This window comes from Molossus molossus, unplaced genomic scaffold (genome assembly GCF_014108415.1).
Source record: "Molossus molossus isolate mMolMol1 unplaced genomic scaffold, mMolMol1.p scaffold_m16_p_10, whole genome shotgun sequence".
In the NCBI taxonomy this organism is placed as follows: domain Eukaryota; kingdom Metazoa; phylum Chordata; class Mammalia; order Chiroptera; family Molossidae; genus Molossus; species Molossus molossus.
The window spans coordinates 50,615,165-50,633,236 of NW_023425345.1; the positions used below are offsets into that span (position 1 = coordinate 50,615,165).

General features: G+C 43.7%; 1 protein-coding gene across 1 annotated transcript in view; it reads left to right on the top strand.

The window, feature by feature from the left end:
* Positions 1-7,957, top strand: part of SPATS2 (spermatogenesis associated serine rich 2) — a 77,929-nt gene extending 69,972 nt beyond the window's left edge. Inside the window, exons 11-13 of the mRNA XM_036253013.1 lie at positions 3,928-4,030; positions 6,261-6,475; positions 7,523-7,957. Coding sequence (XP_036108906.1) covers positions 3,928-4,030; positions 6,261-6,475; positions 7,523-7,825 — 621 coding nt within the window. The 3' untranslated portion in view covers positions 7,826-7,957. The remainder of the gene's footprint in view (positions 1-3,927; positions 4,031-6,260; positions 6,476-7,522) is intronic.
* The last annotated feature ends 10,115 nt before the right edge of the window (positions 7,958-18,072 follow it).

The following is an 18,072-nucleotide window of genomic DNA, read 5'->3' on the forward strand; positions in this document are numbered from 1 at the left end:
CTATGTGTCTTATTTTATACCAGTACCATACTGTTTTGATTACTGTAGCCTTGCAGTATAGTTTGATATCAGGTAGCATGATACGGTCCAACTTTGTTCTTTTTTTTTATTTTTCCTCACCTGAGGACATTTTTCTATTTTTTGTTCAGGTAGAGTGGGAGGGGGAGAGAGGAAGAGAGAAACATTAATGTGAAAGGGACACATCGAGTGGCTGCCACCCGCACGACCAACCAGGGCCGGGGACAAACTGCAACCGAGGTACATGCCCTTAGCGGGAACCAAACCCGGGTCTCTCGGGACCGCAGGCCGACGCTCCAACCGCTGAGCCAAACTGGCCAGGGCCAACTTTGTTCTTATTTCTCAAGATTGGTATGGCTATTCAGGGTGTTTTGTGGTTCCATATAAATTTTTGGAGTTTTGTTTTAGTTCTGTGAAAAATGGCATTGAGCCCTGGCTGGTTTGGCTCAGCGGTTAGAGCATCCGCCTGTGGTCCAGAGAGACCTCGGTTCGGTTCCCGCTAAGGGCATGTACCTCGGTTGCAGTTTGTCCCCGGCCCTGGTTGGGTTGTGTGGGTGACAACCACTCGATGTGTCCCTTTAACGTCGATGTTTCTCTCACTCTCTCCCCCTCCTGAACGAAAAATGGAAAAATGTCCTCAGGTGAGATTTTTAAAAAAGAAAGAAAAGAAAAATGCCATTAATATTTTGATGGGGATTGCATTATATCTGTAGATTGCTTTGGGTAGTATGGACACTTTAACGATGTTAAATTATTCCTATCTGTGAACACAGTATATGCTTCCATTTACAGATTGGGACAAAAGTAAGTTTATAGTTGTGAGTAGGCAAAACACAGAGTTTATTCTTGTATTATTATTATTAATGTGTTATTTTCCATACAAACAACTGTAAACCTACTTTTCCCTACCCTGTATATGTTATCATCTTCAATTTCTTTCTTTGGGGTTTTATTTTCCAAGTACAAGTCTTTTACCTCCTTGGTTAAATTTATTCCAAGGTATTTTATTTTATTTTTATTTTTTTGATGCAATTGTTTTCTTAGTTTCCTTTTCTTTTTTTTTTTATCCTCACCTGAGGACATTTTTGCATTTATCTTCAGATAGAGTGAGAGAGGGAGAGAGGGAGAGAAACATCAATGTGAGAGAGACACATTGAGTGGTTGCCACCCACACGACTCCAACCGGGGCCGGGGACAAATTGCAACCGAGGTACGTGCCCTTAGCAGGAACTGAACCCGGAACTCTCTGGTCTGCAGGCCAATGCTCTAACCGCTGAGCCAAACCAGCCAGGGCTAATTTCCCTTTCTGATAGTTCATTATTGGTGTAGTAAAATGCAACCAATTTCTGAATATTTATTTTGTATTCTGTTACTTTACTGAATTCATTTATCAGTTCTAGTAGTGTTTTGGTGGAATCTTTAAGGTCACTAACACTCATACATTTTAAATTCTTGACTAAAGAATGGTGTTTCTGAGACTAAGCATGGGAACCTATTAGAAGTTGGGACATGCATTGGTAGTTGTAGAGACTGGTGTTCTAAAAAATTGTTTATAAACTGTGAGCTATATGGACGAGGGGAGTTGGCCTGCCCTATGCCTCAGCCCTTAATTTCTATTCTTTCTGAATACATGAGATTTGTCGCTATATTTAAGAGGAATGCTTGCTGTGGAGGCTGTATAACAGCCTTTGTAAAATAAAAACATTGATGGAAGATCTCCTAAGCCCTTACAGATATCCTTGTCATCATTCTGACCCAGTGTTTTGCACAAATCCTAGCTCATGTTATTATTCTCACTTATTTCTCTTAGACTCTATTAGGGTGAAAGAGCAAAACAATACAAATTTTAAATTATTATTTTCTGATTAACTAAAACTAGATTACTAAATTTTATAGAAAGTTTTCTTCTTACTAATGCCAATCAGTCTCATTCAACTATCTGGGAGAAGCCGGAAACCCCTTTGGAATTAGATGAGAATTTTGGCTCTCACAGGCTTCATCTGTTCTCCTTCCCACATGGTTGAAAAGCTGCTAGGAATATTTCTGCAGGCTGACTAAGGATCTGTTTCTCTCCACAGTTTCCGTGTACTGAAGTGGATGCTATGCAATTTAAATGTCTTATTTCCAGATCATTTTATTTCTGTCATTTCTGTTATGTCTTGGCTCAACAAACTCTAAAATTTGTTTCAGACGTAATCTCAGACTGATATACTGTCTAAAGGCTTTGTCACAGAGGTTTGTGTGCTTTCCCAAGCCACAGTATATTCTGAAGCTTTAGGGCTTCAAGGGCCAGAGGTAAATTTTATTTTTCCTTTCCCTTCACTACTTCTAGGTAAATCTCAAGTATTCTGATGCATTCAATTCTACCCCTTGAAAATCCAAAGTAGAATTAGACCACCACCAGTTAGAGGACTGCTCTAAGGAGTTCAGTTCTAAATTTCATCTAGAATAAGTATAACATTTTCATCTTGAAAAAAAAAAAATGATTCCAGAAATTGTTTATTGAAATAGACCCTCAGAAACATTTTATTTTTAACATGTATTTAGTCCCACAATTTCTGTAGTATAGTTAGTTTTTGACCCAAGGGGTTGATTACTTCTCAGCTCAGTCAACTTAAAAGGATTAAATTATTTACGGTATAAACTTTTCATTTATAAAGTTGACTCTTTAAAAATAAATTTTTTTCTTTATTGATTTTTAGAAGGAGGGGAAGAAAGGAGAGATAGACAGAAACATTGATGAACGAGAACATCGACTGGCCACCTCCTGCATGCCCCCCACTGGAGATTGGGCCCACAACCTGGGCATGTGTCCTGACCAGGAATCTAATCGGCCGGGCTAACATTGACTTTTTCACATGAATGATTTTCTTTTTTTTTTTATCCTCACCCGAGGATATTTTTCCATTTTTTGTACAGATAGAGTGGGAGGGAGAGAGAGAGAGAAACATCGACGTGAAGGGACACATCGAGTGGCTGCCACCCGCACGACCAACCAGGGCCGGGGACAAACTGCAACCGAAGTACGTGCCCTTAGCAGGAACCGAACCCGGGTCTCTCCGGACCGCAGGCCGACGCTCTAACCGCTGAGCCAAACTGGCCAGGGCCACATGAATGATTTTCCATCTCAAGAAATTGTTTCTGTTTCAAGGACTAGTAAATCCTACTTTATAAAGAGTTGAAGTGGGCCCTGGCTGGTTTGGCTCAGCAGTTAGAGTGTCCGCCCACAGACCAATGACCCCCTGGGTTCAATTCCGGTCAAGGGCACTTACCTCTGTTGCAGTTCATCCCTGGCCCTGGTTGGGGTTGTATGGGAGGCAGCCAGTCGATGTGTCTCTCTCACGTCGATGTTTCTTTCCCTCTCTCTCTCTTTCCTTCCCATTCTATCTGAAGATAAATGGGAAAAAAAATCCTCTGGTAAGGATTAAAAATATATATATAATAATAAAAATAAAGAGTTAAAGTGGGTTTTCTAAGGAAGTTTCTATTAAAGAACACCAAACCATTTTTTTAAATGGAATCATTGTGGTAACTTATGAACATTTTTGCAGCTGCCTCTGCTTCTGTATAAAATAGAATGATGTGGAGAGTAGCCAGTAGTGGAAAGATGGCCCTCTACTGTAAATTCTTTCTCCTTTCGCTACAGTTTCTCTTGATTATATTTAGTGGGCTTTGACAATCATGTAGTATTTAGTAAAGTTCCCAAATAGACTTCTCTTTGGGCTCTGAAGACAATGACTAAATTTTCTTAGTCACCCAGCATTGGTAATATTGTGGCCATTGAGTAAACTTTGAAGCAATAAAAATAATTGGGTTGAAAATAATTCTGTTTCATTCGTACATAGCAAGCTATAGATTCCATGCATACTCTTTGTCTCACCTGGAGGCTTTTCTTTGCCCTTTCTCCAGCACTTTGTTAGTGAACGTAAATATGACGAGGATCTGGGACGAGTAGCCCGGTTCACCTGCGATGTAGAGACTCTAAAGAAGAACATTGATTCATTTGGACAAGGTGAGATAGCAAGAGATTCTGAGCACCAGAGATGGTGATGAGAAGACCACGCTGTACTAATTAGAGACTGAAGTGCCCGTTGGCTTCTCCACTGATTCTTCTTTGGTGCCTCTTGTGTTTCTGTTTGTTTGCTTGTTTTTATGAAAAGTAGCTCTGAGATCTTTAAGAAATCAGTGGATACAGATGCTTGGAGCACTGAGGATGGGCTCCCTAAATTTGCAATAAGATTTTTTATATCCATTCTCTATTGAGTTGAGAGGTGTATGAAATGTAATGTAAAAAGGCATGGAGCTGTGGAGTCAGACCAAGTTTGAATTTTTGCCTCTACACTGACCTCTGAAACCTCATTTTATTCCTCTCCAAAATGGAGATAACAATACCTGCCTTGCCTGGCACGTAATAGGTACTAAAATAATAGCTCAGAGGGGATGGTGCCTCTGAAGTGAGAGTTTATGTGACACCAACCCCGAGCTTAGCTCCTTGGTTCTTTCCATCACAGTATGAAAGTGAAATGTTGGGTCTAGGGCAGTGTTTGTGAACTCAACAATAGTCCAGGCTTAATGCCAAGAAGAAAATCTAGTGGGGAGCATTAAACCATTAAATTCTGGCAACATTTGAGTTGAAATGTTAATATTTTTCAGCTAGATTGGTATTTTGAATTTAGGATTATTTTTGCAAAAGAACCTTAGATACATGTTTGTTGTAAAGACTTACTTCTGCCCTGGCCGGTTTGGCTCAGCGGTTAGAGCGTCGGCCTGCGATCCTGAGAGACCCGGGTTCGGTTCCCGCTAAGGGCACGTACCTCGGTTGCAATTTGTCCCCGGCCCTGGTCAGTTGTGCGGGTGGCAGCCACTCGATGTGTTCCTTTCATATCGATGTTTCTCTCTCTCTCTCTGTTCCTCTCTCTCCCTCCCACTCTACCTGAACAAAAAATGGAAAAATGTCCTCGGGTGAGGATAAAAAAAAAAAAGACAGACTTCTGTTCATATGAACTAATCTTGATTATTTATACTGTGCATCATTCAGATTTTTTTTTAATGATTTAGCTCTTTACCTTTGTCTTTCTTTTTTTTTATCCTCACCCGAGGACATTTTTTGATACAGTGATACCTCGGTTCTCGAACGCCTCAGTTTTCGACCAAATCAGTATTCGACCAGGAGATTCTAGAAACTTTTGTCTCGGAATCCGAACAAATATTTGGAACTCGAACTTCCGAGATGAGCCGAGTTGAGCCGAATGGCGTTCATTTGGCCCAGCGCGCCTTGCTTGCGTCATCAGTGTGAGTGCAGAGAGAGAGTCACGCTTTGTGGAGTCACGCTTTCCTATTGGGTTTCATTGCTTCGGTTCTCGAACAATTCGGTTCTCGACCGTCCTCCTGGAACGAATTATGTTCGAGAACCGAGGTATCACTGTATTTTGTTCAGATAGAGTGGGAGGGGGAGAGAGAAAGAGAGAGAAACATCTATGTGAAAGGGACACATTGAGTGGTTGCTACCCACACGACCCAACCAGGGCCGGGGACAAACTGCAACCGAGGTACATGCCCTTAGCGGGAACCGAACCCGGGTCTCTCCAGGACCGCAGGCCAGCATTCTAACTGCTGAGCCAAACCGGCCAGGGCACCTTTGTCTTTCTTTGCAGAGTCTGTACTTTAGAGTTTTCCTCACATGGGAAGCTGAATGTATGGCTTATATTATTATTCCTAGGCTTAGTCGACTGCCAGAGCTAGAGCCAGGAGTTTAGGTAGTAGGAAGTGTCCAGAAGTCATTAGTTGGTGGGGGAAATGGGTCACTCTGAAACTGTTGTCCTGTCTCTAAGATTTCCTTTACAGAGCAGTGGGGAGGGAGTGGAGGAAGAGGGCAGAAGGGAGACTTTTCTTTTTGTTACCCATTTTATAAGATTTTCTTTACAACTTACTCAAATTATTTATTCATTTTTACTTCATTGCTTTTTAGAGAGAGAAAGAGAAACATCGATGAGAGAGAACATATATTGGTTGCCTCTTGCATGCCCCCCACTGGGGATCAGGTCCACAACCTGGGCATGTGCCCTGTGAATCAAACTGGCCACCTCTTGGTGCGTGGGTCGATGCTCAGCCACTGAGCCACACCAACGGGGTAACAGTTATTTTATCTTAAATTGCTCATTGTGAAATGAGGAAATAGGAAAAACCTTATTCTTCATGCTCTTTCATCATATGACCACATATATTGTATATTTCTGTTTCAGTGTCCCATCCAAAGAACAGCTATTCAACCCGGTCCCGATGTAGTTCAGTTACACCTGTGTCCTTGAGTAACCTGTGTGATGCCTCTGTTGCTGCTGCTTCCACCTGTGCCTCTGCTTCCAGCCTTACAAGTACTACCAAGAAAAACTTGGCACCAGGAGAGCCTCCTGCAGGCATAGCAAACTCCAGTGGCCGGTCCTGTCAACCTCACCGAGAGGTAACCTGACTTCCACACTGGGCTAGTCAGGAAGAAAGCTACCAGATTATCACAGTTTAAGTGCTGACAGCTCAGTACATTACCTTCCTTTCTTTATTCCCATTCCACACCAATTTTGAATTCCTCCCGCCCCAGTTAGTTCCAGAGAAAGCATTTGGTATGTATGTTCCAAACCACCAGCCAGTTTAGATTTCCTGTTGCCAAGACTGCTTTCTGTTGTTGGCAGTGATCCTAGCTGTGATAGGTAGTATCGCCTGGTAATTAGTCACACTGGGAGTCGTGCACCCATCTCGAGGTAGATAAGTAACACAGTGGCAGGTTCACCAGAGTGAAGCAGCAGCTCCCTAGAAGCACAACATAGAATATATCTGGGAGAGAGAGAGTGAACCTAGTGCAGTGGAGAGTGAACACTAGAAAGTTGAAGCATAATACATAGTTTCTTTTTCTTGGTTTGAAAAATACACTAGAGCAATTTCAGGCAGTGCTGTCAGTAATTCTGCAGAACTGGTATTACATTGAAATTGGAAGACAAAAATAAAATCCCATGCCATAAACTTTCTGGGTTGTAATGTAAAAATGTACTACATGTCATAGCAGTGTGATTGAATCTATGGTTCGTGCTATCTAGCAAAGCAGATCATAATGATGTTTTATAATAACAAATGTTCGTTATGTTTACAAGTTGCTTATTATCTGCATAGCTCAGACATATGATAAGATACTTACCCATTTGAGGGCTTGTAAAAACCCAAAGAATGTTCTTTCTTCCTTCTTTAGCTTGTGCCGAGCTAAAGAAAAGTGAACTCCTCTTCGTTGGAGAAGAGCCTAGGGGTGAGAGGCAGGGAAGAAATAGTGAAAGAATGATTGTTCCTGATGTGGTGGCTAGGTTGAATTGGCTGGCAGAATTCTGTGAGTCTTGAGAGATAACCGAGTCCCAAGCATGGATTACCACAATTATGCTGTCAGAATACTCCTGTGAACTAAACTGGAACAAATGGAGCACCACAATGCCAAAGTGCTTTGAACATTGTATTCTTTTATCCTTAGGTGTTGCCGGGGAACAGACGAGGAGGACAAGGCTACAGGCCACAAGGCCAAAAGTTCAATGACCCCATGAACCAAGGGCGACTTGACAGTGTGGGTCGTTACAGAAGTAGCTCATGGTATACATCTGGTTCCAGGTATCAGTGTGGGCCACCCCAAGCACCAGGCAACGCTAGTGAACGGGGCCAGGCTCACTCTGCAGGAACCAATGGAACCGGAGCCAGCATGGAACCCAGCCCACCCAAGCCCTCATTCAAAAGGGGCTCCCCCAGCACAAACCCAGGACCTCTCATCCTAAAGCTGTGAACTCTTGAGGGAAATTCCAGTTGGCCTTTCTCCTCTATCCCACACAATTCAACTTAGTAACTGGACTTTAGGAAACTAATAGTTAGATTTAATAACAAAAAGAAGTTTTCACATATCACTTTTTATGCCGTTTTAAATATTTTTGGTTTCTTCTTTCCTCATTTTCTCTTTACCATTTTTGGAGGGGAATCTGTTTTTCCCTTGACCTTTCCCAATGATATGGATTGATTCTGATTGGTCATTTTCACCAGGAATCATGGGCAACGATTGCCAGGTTTCCCAAGGGTAAGCAATGTTCTTCCCAGGGCACCAGGCCTTCCACTTGCCCAAAGAGGCCTTCCTCAGCAACCCCCACTGTTCAGGCTCTCAGGAGGAGATGGATCAGAGCTAGCTCCTGCTGCCTTTCCAGTCTAAGCAGAGCCACACATGCCTGTCAGGTTCCCTCTAAACAACAGTTTAACCAGGAGAAGCACTGAGGGGATTGTGTACTGCCCTGAATTAGCCAGAGACGAGGAAATTTAATTGATGGAAAGGAAAGAACACTAGGAAATATTTGAAAATCTGCCTCTCCTCCCAGAATGTGCCTGAGATTGACACTCAGATCAGGGTTTCGGTCTTCTGATTGGCACGATAGCTTAACCTGCAGTTTCTTCAAAATGCCCAAAGCCTTGTTTCCTTCATTACCTTAGACTGCAAACCAGTCAGTCTAGGGAAGTCTGTGGGAAAGGAGCATTTAATTAAAGTTAAAAGAAGGAAAAAAAGTATTTCTTTGTTTTAATGTTTGAAGATTTTTGTTGTTATAGTCTCTCTCTTACCTGAATCGTATTCTTATCCTGAACCAAATTTATAGCAATGTAATTAGTGTTAATCTAAGGTGTTACCCATCAAAAATTTGCCCCAGTCTATCTTTATAGTTGAGTAAATAAAAACAACTGCCTAAATGTTCCTACATTTGTTTCCCAGCAGCAAGTGACTTCATTCATTATCTGTTTCTCTTTGGGCCTCATGGGGTAGAAGTCTCTCAGGCAGTTTGTTCGGGGTTTAAATGAGGGTGTCTGATGTCTAAGTCATCTGTCCACCGCCTAGCTTCAGAACCAAATTAAAATGTGAAAGGCAGGATGAGCAAATGCAGCTGTTCCTGTGGGAAAGAGTCATAGGATAGGGAATGGTGACTTTCCAAAGGAGAGCTTACCAGTTTAAAAAAACCACAGCTGCCCTGGCCGGTTTGGCTCAGCGGTTAGAGCATCAGCCTGCGGTCCGCAGAGACCCGGGTTCGGTTCCCGCTAAGGGCATGTACCTTGGCTGCAGTTTGTCCCCGGCCCTGGTTGGTTCGTGTGGGTGGCGGCCACTCGATGTGTCCCTTTCACGTCGATGTATCTCTCTCTTCCTCTCTCTCTTTCCCACTCTATCTTAGTAAAAAATGGAAAAAAATCCTCGGGTGAGGATAAAAAAAAACCAAAAAAAAAAAAACCACAGCTGCCAGCAGCTCTGTCAGGCAACCAAAGGTTATTATCAGCACCCCTCTCCTCCTGGCCTGTCCCTTGATAGGACTAGTGAATGTAGCAGTATAATTGAGCTCCCACATGTAGCAGGTGGAATTGGTGTCAGACCCTTCCACCCTACCCCGCTCCCCCAGCGTCTATGATTTAGAAACAGCAGAGCAATTTATTTCTCCAGCATTTATTCTCCCAAGTCTGAAGCCCAGACTGTAAGTGGCAGTGGTGCAGAACTTAGCTGCCTCAGGGCTGCCCCTGGTTCTTTGGCTGAAGCTGAGCTGCTGGGTTCAGGATGGTTGAACAGATTTAGAGAGAAAGAGAGTGTATGTGTGTCTTTCAGTAATGAAAACAGTAGTCAAGGAGTACTGGGAAGCCATTTTCTAAAAGGCTGATCACCTCATTTTTGGGAATTTGTCCAACAACACCATCAGCTTGCTGGGTGTCAGGAATATCCCTGCTTTTCTGATGAATTGCTTACCTTATTTTATAGGAAATCCAGAGATTGAAGCAACCTTGAAGGGTTATGAGGTCTGTCCCTGTATCCAGGCAAAACTATTTAACTACCCAGAAAGATGGGAAGCCAAAGATGGGAAGCCATTGTTTGTGCCACTGTTTTTGAAATGTTTTTAAGTCGAAATTAAAATCTTATAGCCCTGGCCAGTTTGGCTCAGTGGTTGGAGCGTCGGCCTGCGATACAGAGAGACCCGGGTTCGGTTCCCGCTAGGGGCATGTACTTCGATTGCAGTTTATCCCCGGCCCTGGTTGGCCGTGCGGGTGGCAGCCACTCGATGTGTCCCTTTCACATCGATGTTTCTCTCTCTCTCTTTTCTTCTCTCTCCCTCCCACTCTATCTGAACAAAAAATGGAAAAATGTCCTCAGATGAGGATTAAAAAAAAAAAATCTTATAGAAAAATATAGTCCTGGCCTATTTGGCTCAGCGGTTAGAGCATCAGATCACAGACCAGAGTCACAGGTGTGATTCTGGTTAAGGGCACATACCTTGGTTGCAGTTCGGTCCCCAGCCCTGGTTGAGGTCGGGCGGGAGGCAACCGATGGTGTCTCTCTGTCTCTCGCCCTCCCTCCCCCCTTTCCACTCTCTATCTCTCAGCAAAAAAAAAAAAAAGAAAGGAAAAGTTTATATAGATCTTTTTCTATGACCATAAAAAGTTTAAAAATTATGAAAATATGTTTACATTTTTTTTATAATTACAAAAGTAGCATTTAAAACATCAAATAATACAGAAATGTAAAAGGAGAACCTGGCTGGTGTGGCTCAGTGGATTGAGCCTCGTTCCGTGGACTGAGAGGTCCTGGTACGATTCCTTGTCAGGGCACATGCCTGGGTTGTAGGCTCCATCCCCAGTAGGGGGTGTGCAGGAGGCAGCCAATCCATATGTCTATCTATCTCTCCCTTCCTCTCTAAAAAAATCAATAAAAAATTTTTTTAAATGTAAAGGAGAGAGTTAAATTTCCACCATCTCATTCTATTCCTCAGGGTTAGTAATGACTATTAATAATTTGGTATATACTTTTATAGACTTTTTTTTAATCCTCACCTGAGGACATTTTTCCATTTTTTTTGTTTGGGTCAAGTGGGAGAGGGAGAGAGAGAGACAGACAGACATGACATGAAAGGGACACATCGAGTGGTTGCCACCCGCACAACCCAACCAGGACCGGGGACAAACTGCAACCGAGGTACGTGCCCTTAGCGGGACCCAAACCTGGGTCTCTCTGGACCGCAGGCCAACACTCTAACTGCTGAGCCAAACCGGCCAGGGCTATAGACTTTTTTTCAAAGCATATATATGTTTTGTTTTGTTTTATATGTATTCTGCAATTCTTTTTTTTTTTTTAATCCTCACCAGAGGATATTTTTTTCTATTGATTTTTAGAGAGAGTGAAGGGAGGGGAGAGGAAGAGGCAGACAGACATCAGTGTGAGAGAGATACATCAATTGGTTGCCTCCTGCACTCGCCCCATCTGGGGCTGGGGATTGAACCTGTGACCCTTCGGTGCATGGGCCAATGCTATAACCACTGAACCATGCCATCCAGGGCTTTGATTCTTTTTAAAAATAATTTCTAAACCACAGTTTATTTGGGAACTTCTATTGTATATATTCTGCTCCTAAATTTGCAAAATTGACTTTTTTTGATAAAGGTAAGTTTGGTTTATCTTTAGTTTGAATCATGCAGCCCATTCCTTGCTCCCCATAATAGCTCTGGGCTTCCCAAGGGAAGAGAGTCTCCAAACCCTGGGCAGCTCCCACTGGCTGGTCAGAGAGATCCTACCTAATCAAAATTTTTCCTTCCCTTTTCATTTCCTCTTAGAGAGCAATGTCTTGCCTTTTCCCAACTCAGAGATAGGACTTGAAACTTAAGGTTGCTTAGTCCTGGCAGTTATGTGCCCCTGGAGAGAGAACGTTTAAATTAGCATGGCTTCATTGTGAACATCAGATAGTTCCTAAGCCCCTTATGTACAGCATTTCTTAAATTTCACTTTTTAAAAGTAATACGTTCTTTTAAAAAGGTACAAAAGGATGCACGATTGAAAGTAAAAAAGCCTCCCCTATCTTGTCCCACTGATAAGTTTCTTATATATCTTGCCACAAATTTTCTAAGTTCAAACATGCAAATATATTTCTTTCTTTTATATAAGTGTGAATAAAACTATGCATACATACTTCTATAACCTTGCTTTTTTCACTTCTTATTTTTTATAACTAGTTTTTGTTTTGTTTTACCAAAAAAATCAATATGTACAAATGGTAAAAATAATAATAAATTTAAACAGATCCAACGTGTATATGATGAAAAATACGCCTCCATCCCACTCTGGACTCTTTGCTCCCTCCCACTCTTAAGTACCTTGTGATTCCCTCCAGAGGTTTTTTCTGTACTACCACACATATATCGAAAGGATGTATATATACCATTTAGACCTCTTTCCATTTTGGTATACACAAACATAACTTGTTCTTTCTATAGTAGTCCATTGTATAAATTTATCATAATTAGTTTAATCAGTCTCTAATGATGGTTTTCAGTTTTTTGCTATTATAAGTATTGCTGAAATGAGCATCTTAGAATATGTATATCATTCCTCATTTGTGAATGTGTATCTTTAGGACAAATTCCTAGGAGTGGAATTGCTGGATTTCATAGTTTTTGATAAAGTACTCTTAAAAATGCATGGATTGTCCTGGCTGGTTTGGTTCAGCGGTTAGAGCATTGGCCCACGGACCAGAGAGTCCCAGGTTAGGTTCCTGCTAAGGGCACGTACCTTGGTTGCAGTTTGTCCCTGGCCCGGTTGGGGTTGTGTGGGTGGCAACCACTCCATGTGTCTCTCTCACACCGATGTTTCTCTCTCTTCCCTCCCGCTTTATCTGAAGATAAATGCAAAAATGTCCTCAGGTGAGGATAAAAAAAATTTTTAAAAAATGCATGGATTGCCCTGGCTGGTTTGGCTCAGCGGTTGGAGCATTGGCCTGCGGACCAGAGAGTTCCGGGTTTGGTTCCCACTAGGGGAACGTACCAAAAAAAAAAAAAAAATGCATGGATTGCCCTGCCGGTGTGGCTAAGTGGTTGAGCATCGACCCACGCACCAAGAGGTAGCCAGTTTGATTCCCTGTCAGGGCACATGCCCAGGTTGTGGGCCAAGTCCCCAGTGGGGGAGCATGTAGGAGACAGCCCAATTGATGTTCTCTCTCATCAATGTTTCTGTCTCTCTCTGCCAAATCAATAAAGAAAAACAAAAAAGATGCATGGATTTACCTTTTCACCAACAGTGTTTGGGAGTGCTTTGTACAGTTGCTGAGCTAGAAGCTAAGGAGAAATAAAGATAACTAAAACATCCCTTCAAGGGGCTGATAAACCAGTTGGGGCAACTGAGACATACACATAAAATAATACGTATTAAGTAACAGTGTTGCATGAAAGCCATGCTGTCTTCTGTGAGTGACATGGAGGAAATGCCACTGAGGGGCTGGGTCCTACACTTAAACTATACAAGGGGTTATCAGGCATTTGTTCAGTGGTTTGTAGGTAGGGTGACCTTATTTCAGACTCCCAAACCAGGGTACATGAATGTATGTGTGGGGGAAAACACAATAAACTAAGTTCGGTTGGGAGTGACCTGGAAAAGTCAGGATGCATGGTTATCAGTCTGTGAGCTAAGCTATACTTTTGGAGATCAGTAGAATAATGACTTCTTGCCACTGAAAGTTCTGGCATTTGACCTAACAGAATGAGGCTTTGTCTTGCTTGATTTATTAGGTTCACCCCACCTGCTTGTCCTACCTGGTGAAGGTTATACCCGTACAGCAGCACCCTTCAAGAAAGAAACAGGTGTCCAAAATGGTAAATGTATGGAGGTCATCAACTTGAACAAGGAGCTATTTTGTCACTATTTTAACCAGTTCAGAGAGTACCATACCATAATGCTGGTAGCCAGACAGCATTCTGTAAAATCAGTCAAGCTTGACTTCTGTTTGCTTTAGCCACCTAAACACATTCTTGCCTTCAAACATTGAGGCACCTACTGTGTACTAGGCAGTATGCTGAGTTTTTAGGCTAATGGTTCTAGCTCTTGCCTCAACAACCACTTTGTAGGTGAAGGAAACAGAGCTCTTAGCTCTCCCTTAAACCCTTGGAAGCTGGCTAGGTAGTTTGGTAGAGTGGAAAGACCCTGGACTTTTGAGAGACACACTTGGATTTTAATTCTTACTTCACTAACCTTGGGCACATAACATCTTTGAACCTCTCCATGAACTGTTAAGTGGAGAAAATGGCAACTACTTCATTAGTATGCCAGGTGTTGCAGAACAATACCCAGGTGTCTAAATTAACCTGTGACCAATTGAAAATTCACTCACCATAACTCTTGTTTTTTATGTTTTCTACCCTGATAAAAAGTGATGAAAGACTTCCCCTGTCTCCAGCCATACAGATCTTAACCAAAAAAGTAATTCAGTCATCCTATTCCTTTCGTAGCTTTTCTCCTCCGAGTACGTATTTCCCAGCATAGTGCCCCTCTTTTCTGTCTGCCATACCTGTCATAAAAGTGCACTCCCAACTCCAGTTTCTGAGCTCTCTGGATGGGGCAGGCCAGATGCTGATGGCACTGACCTGGGTAAACTCGGTCACCAGCCAGCAGCATGCAGGAGTGAAAGGGGGTGGGGCAGCGTTTCCCAGGGGAGAGACAGGGACTGTTGTTTCATACAGGTGCAAAGGGAATTTTATTACCAACGTTGCTACTCCTTACCAAGGAGGAAACACTATCTGAAGAAGATTTTTCTGGGTGAGGAAACTCACCCATTAGCACAACTGTTCTCCAGTCTGCCCGCCCCTTCACTGCTGTCAAACAGCAGGAACAAATACCACCCACTCTTATTCCTCAGGGGAAAGTCAGGTCTTCTTTTTATGTCTCTCTCCAGCTTAACCCAGTTAGGCTTTCTCTGTAACTTTATTTCAAACAAACCCACTTTGTGGTGCTGCTAGAATACAGAGATTGAGATTTCTGACTCGTTCCCTTGCTGGTTCCAGGCAGGATTATGGTAGCCTGCCCTCCGACAGGCAGGGCCTGCAGTCCAGGTTGCTGTTTACAATGGGCACTCACTACAGGTCACTATCTGACCACTAATCAAAATGACCATACTGTTGTGTTTTAATAGGCTGCTTACCAAAGGACAGGACATAGCACCCAGCAGTGTGGCACAGTAGCAATAGTGCTGTCAACCTAGTCAAACCTTGGTTCAGACCCGGTTCCTCCACTACTAGCCATGAGACATAAAACAGTTTCTTTATCTGTTAATAAAACCATGTACCTTCCAGTATTCCCTTGTTTGAAAGTTTATTGTGGTTTTCTCACACGAGCTAGGATCATCCATTAAAAGAAAAAAAAAATGGCTTTATCAAGTATATGATTATCTAACCACTATGCTGCACACCTGAAACTAATACAAAATAATATTGAATGTAATCTAATTGTAAAATAAAATCTAATAATAATAAGCAGTGTTTCAGTAAACATCATTGAACATAAAAAAGAAAAGGAATGGCCCTGACTGGTTTTGCTCAATGGTTAGAGCGTCAGCCTGAGGACCAAAGAGTTGCAGGTTTGATACCAGTCAAGGGCATGTACCTCGGTTGGGGTTCATCCCTGGCCCTGGTTGGGTTGTGCGGGAAGCAATCAGTCGATGTGTCTCTCTCACATTGATGTTTCTCTCCCCCTCTCTCTCTCCGTTCCTCCCACTCTGATGATAAATAGAAAAATATCCTCGGGTGAGGATTTAAAAAAAAAGAAAAAAGGAATGACCTAAAACGAGACAGCCAAGGGGCCAAGTAATGGAGGCCTCAAAGTATTCCAAAATGTTTTGTTTATTTTGGTGGGGAAGGGGAACCTTCAGTGAAGTTTGATTCTGATCTCATTTCCTTGGTCCTAGCATCCAAGGCCAGAGCAAGTGTTCAGGGGAACTTTTGACAACAATCACTACCACTTTCTAAGCCAATAATCCTCTGAGAAAGATCATTTCACAAATGAAGAAACATACCCTGTGAGATTAACACCCATCCCTGCCCAAGGCTGTTCAGTGACAGAGTTAGAATGGAATCAGACTAGTTTGACTTAAAATCCTGAGATTTTCCCACCACACAGCATAGTCTTAGAAGCAGAGCAGAGCCACACTGGCCCATAGACCTCGGATCTCCAGAAAGGAGGGTAGAGAAAGTAGGAAGAGGGAGGAAGGAGAAGGGAGGGGCCCCTAGGCTCTATTCCTCGACAGCCACCTGTTCTCACCCACACTACACATGAACTGACTCCACCTGCACCTGGAGTGTGGGGGCTTTTTCCATCTTTTGTGTCTTGAACCCCCCCCCTCCGCCTTTGCTCTTCCCTTTTCTCTCTCCTCGTTCCTTTTGTAGATAATACTCCCACTGGCCTCCCACAGCAACTCCGAAATGCAGCCTCCCGAGTTTCTTGTTGACAATGGCTTTGAGCTGTCTCTAAACAGAGCTCTCCCTCAACTTTCCCCTCCCTGTGACACCCCACTGTGGCTGAATGAGTCAAGAGTTGGGAGGAGAGAGGAAAAGGAGACTACAGTGAGGAAGCCAGTGCTCTCTGACTTCCCAGTGCTCTGTTCACTTTTCAACTCCCCAACCCCCCATCTTACTGTCTCCTTAATGTGGGTCCCTGCCCCTAGTGTGTTTGGGGGTTGGAGGAGGAGGTGGAAGGAGAAGGCAGGGAGACCTTACTTAGGGACTTTAAGTAACAAGATAGAGAGAGAGAGAGATTTGGTATCCAATTTGGTGAAAACTATGTATCTCTACCGCTGTTTCCTCATTTGTAAAATGACGTGTAAGTATCACCTACCCTGTCTATTTCACAGGGTTCTTATATAAGATTCAAAATCAGATAAACATTTGCATGATGCAAGTGTCATACATTGTTCTAGGTCCTTTACTCATTTAATCCTAACAACCCTCTGAAGTGTTATCATCCCCATTTCACAGACAAGAAAATTGAGCCAGAAGGAAAATCACAGTAAGTGGAGAGCTATATTCAGACCTAAGTAGCCTGGTTCCCAAGTTGATGGGTACTTTCAGCCACAGCCTCATCCTGTCTTCAAAGTGAGCTGACTACTAAACTGCACCCTCTCCTTAGAATGCCTGACCCTCACCTGAAGAGGCATAGAAGAGCGGCTGGGGGGAGGAGGGGTTAGTCTGCAGTGGAAGTGGGGAGCATGATCTGCAGACCTTTGAGCCTCATTCTTCCTGAGAGGAGGATTCCAGGATTCAGAGGACTGGGGGAGGAGAACGCTTCCTCTCTTTCCTCCCAAAAGCACCAGTTCGTTTTATTTTTATTTTTTAATCCTTGCCCCAGGATATTTTTCCTTAGAATTTTTTTAGAACGTGTGGAAGGAAGGGAGGGAGGGGGGAGAGAGAGAGAGAGAGAGAGAGAGAGAGAGAGAGAGAGAGAGAGAGAATCATCCCTGTGAGAGACACATCAATTTGAGAGACACATCAATTGGTTGCCTCCCGCACGCGGGATCAAACCTACAACCCAGGTACGTGTCCTTGACTGGGAATTGAACTCGCCACCCTTTGGTGCGCGGGCGGACGTTAGAACCACAACCATGCCGGCCAGGGCAGTGCCTAGGCCCTCCTTGCGGATGAGGGGGTGGGTGGAGCGGTGGACTCTCCTTTCTTACAGATACTGGTAACTATGGATATATCTTCTAGAGAGGTGGGGAGTGCAGAGCCTCCGGCTTCACTCGTTTGGGAACAAATTGCTGTTTTGGCCCGGGCGGCTCTTCTGGGCGCGGGCGGTAGCCGTGCTCGCTGGCAAACTGTGGGAGGGAGGAGGAGCGGCGCTGGCAGCGCGAGGCTGGGGACACCGACGCAGCGCCGGAGATGAGCGGGAGACCGTGGCTCCCTGGGCTCCGCGTCGCCCGCCTTGGCCCCTCCTTCCCACTCCCTCGCCAGAGGGGGATGGCCTCTGCAGCCACCGCACCCGACCCCTGCCAGCTTCCCCTCCAGAGCCGAGCAGAGTTCTCGAGGACTGAAGGGGGACAGGAGCAGAGGCTGGGTCCTCCTGACACCCCGCTAACAAGCACCCACGCACAGGTTTAGGAAGTTTTTCCCAGCGCCTGACGTCTATCTGTCCTCGGTATTTGCAATCTGACCCTCTAGCGCAGCCTGGGAGCAAAAGGCGGTGAATAGTAGAAATACAGGGACAAGACAAAGGGTCTA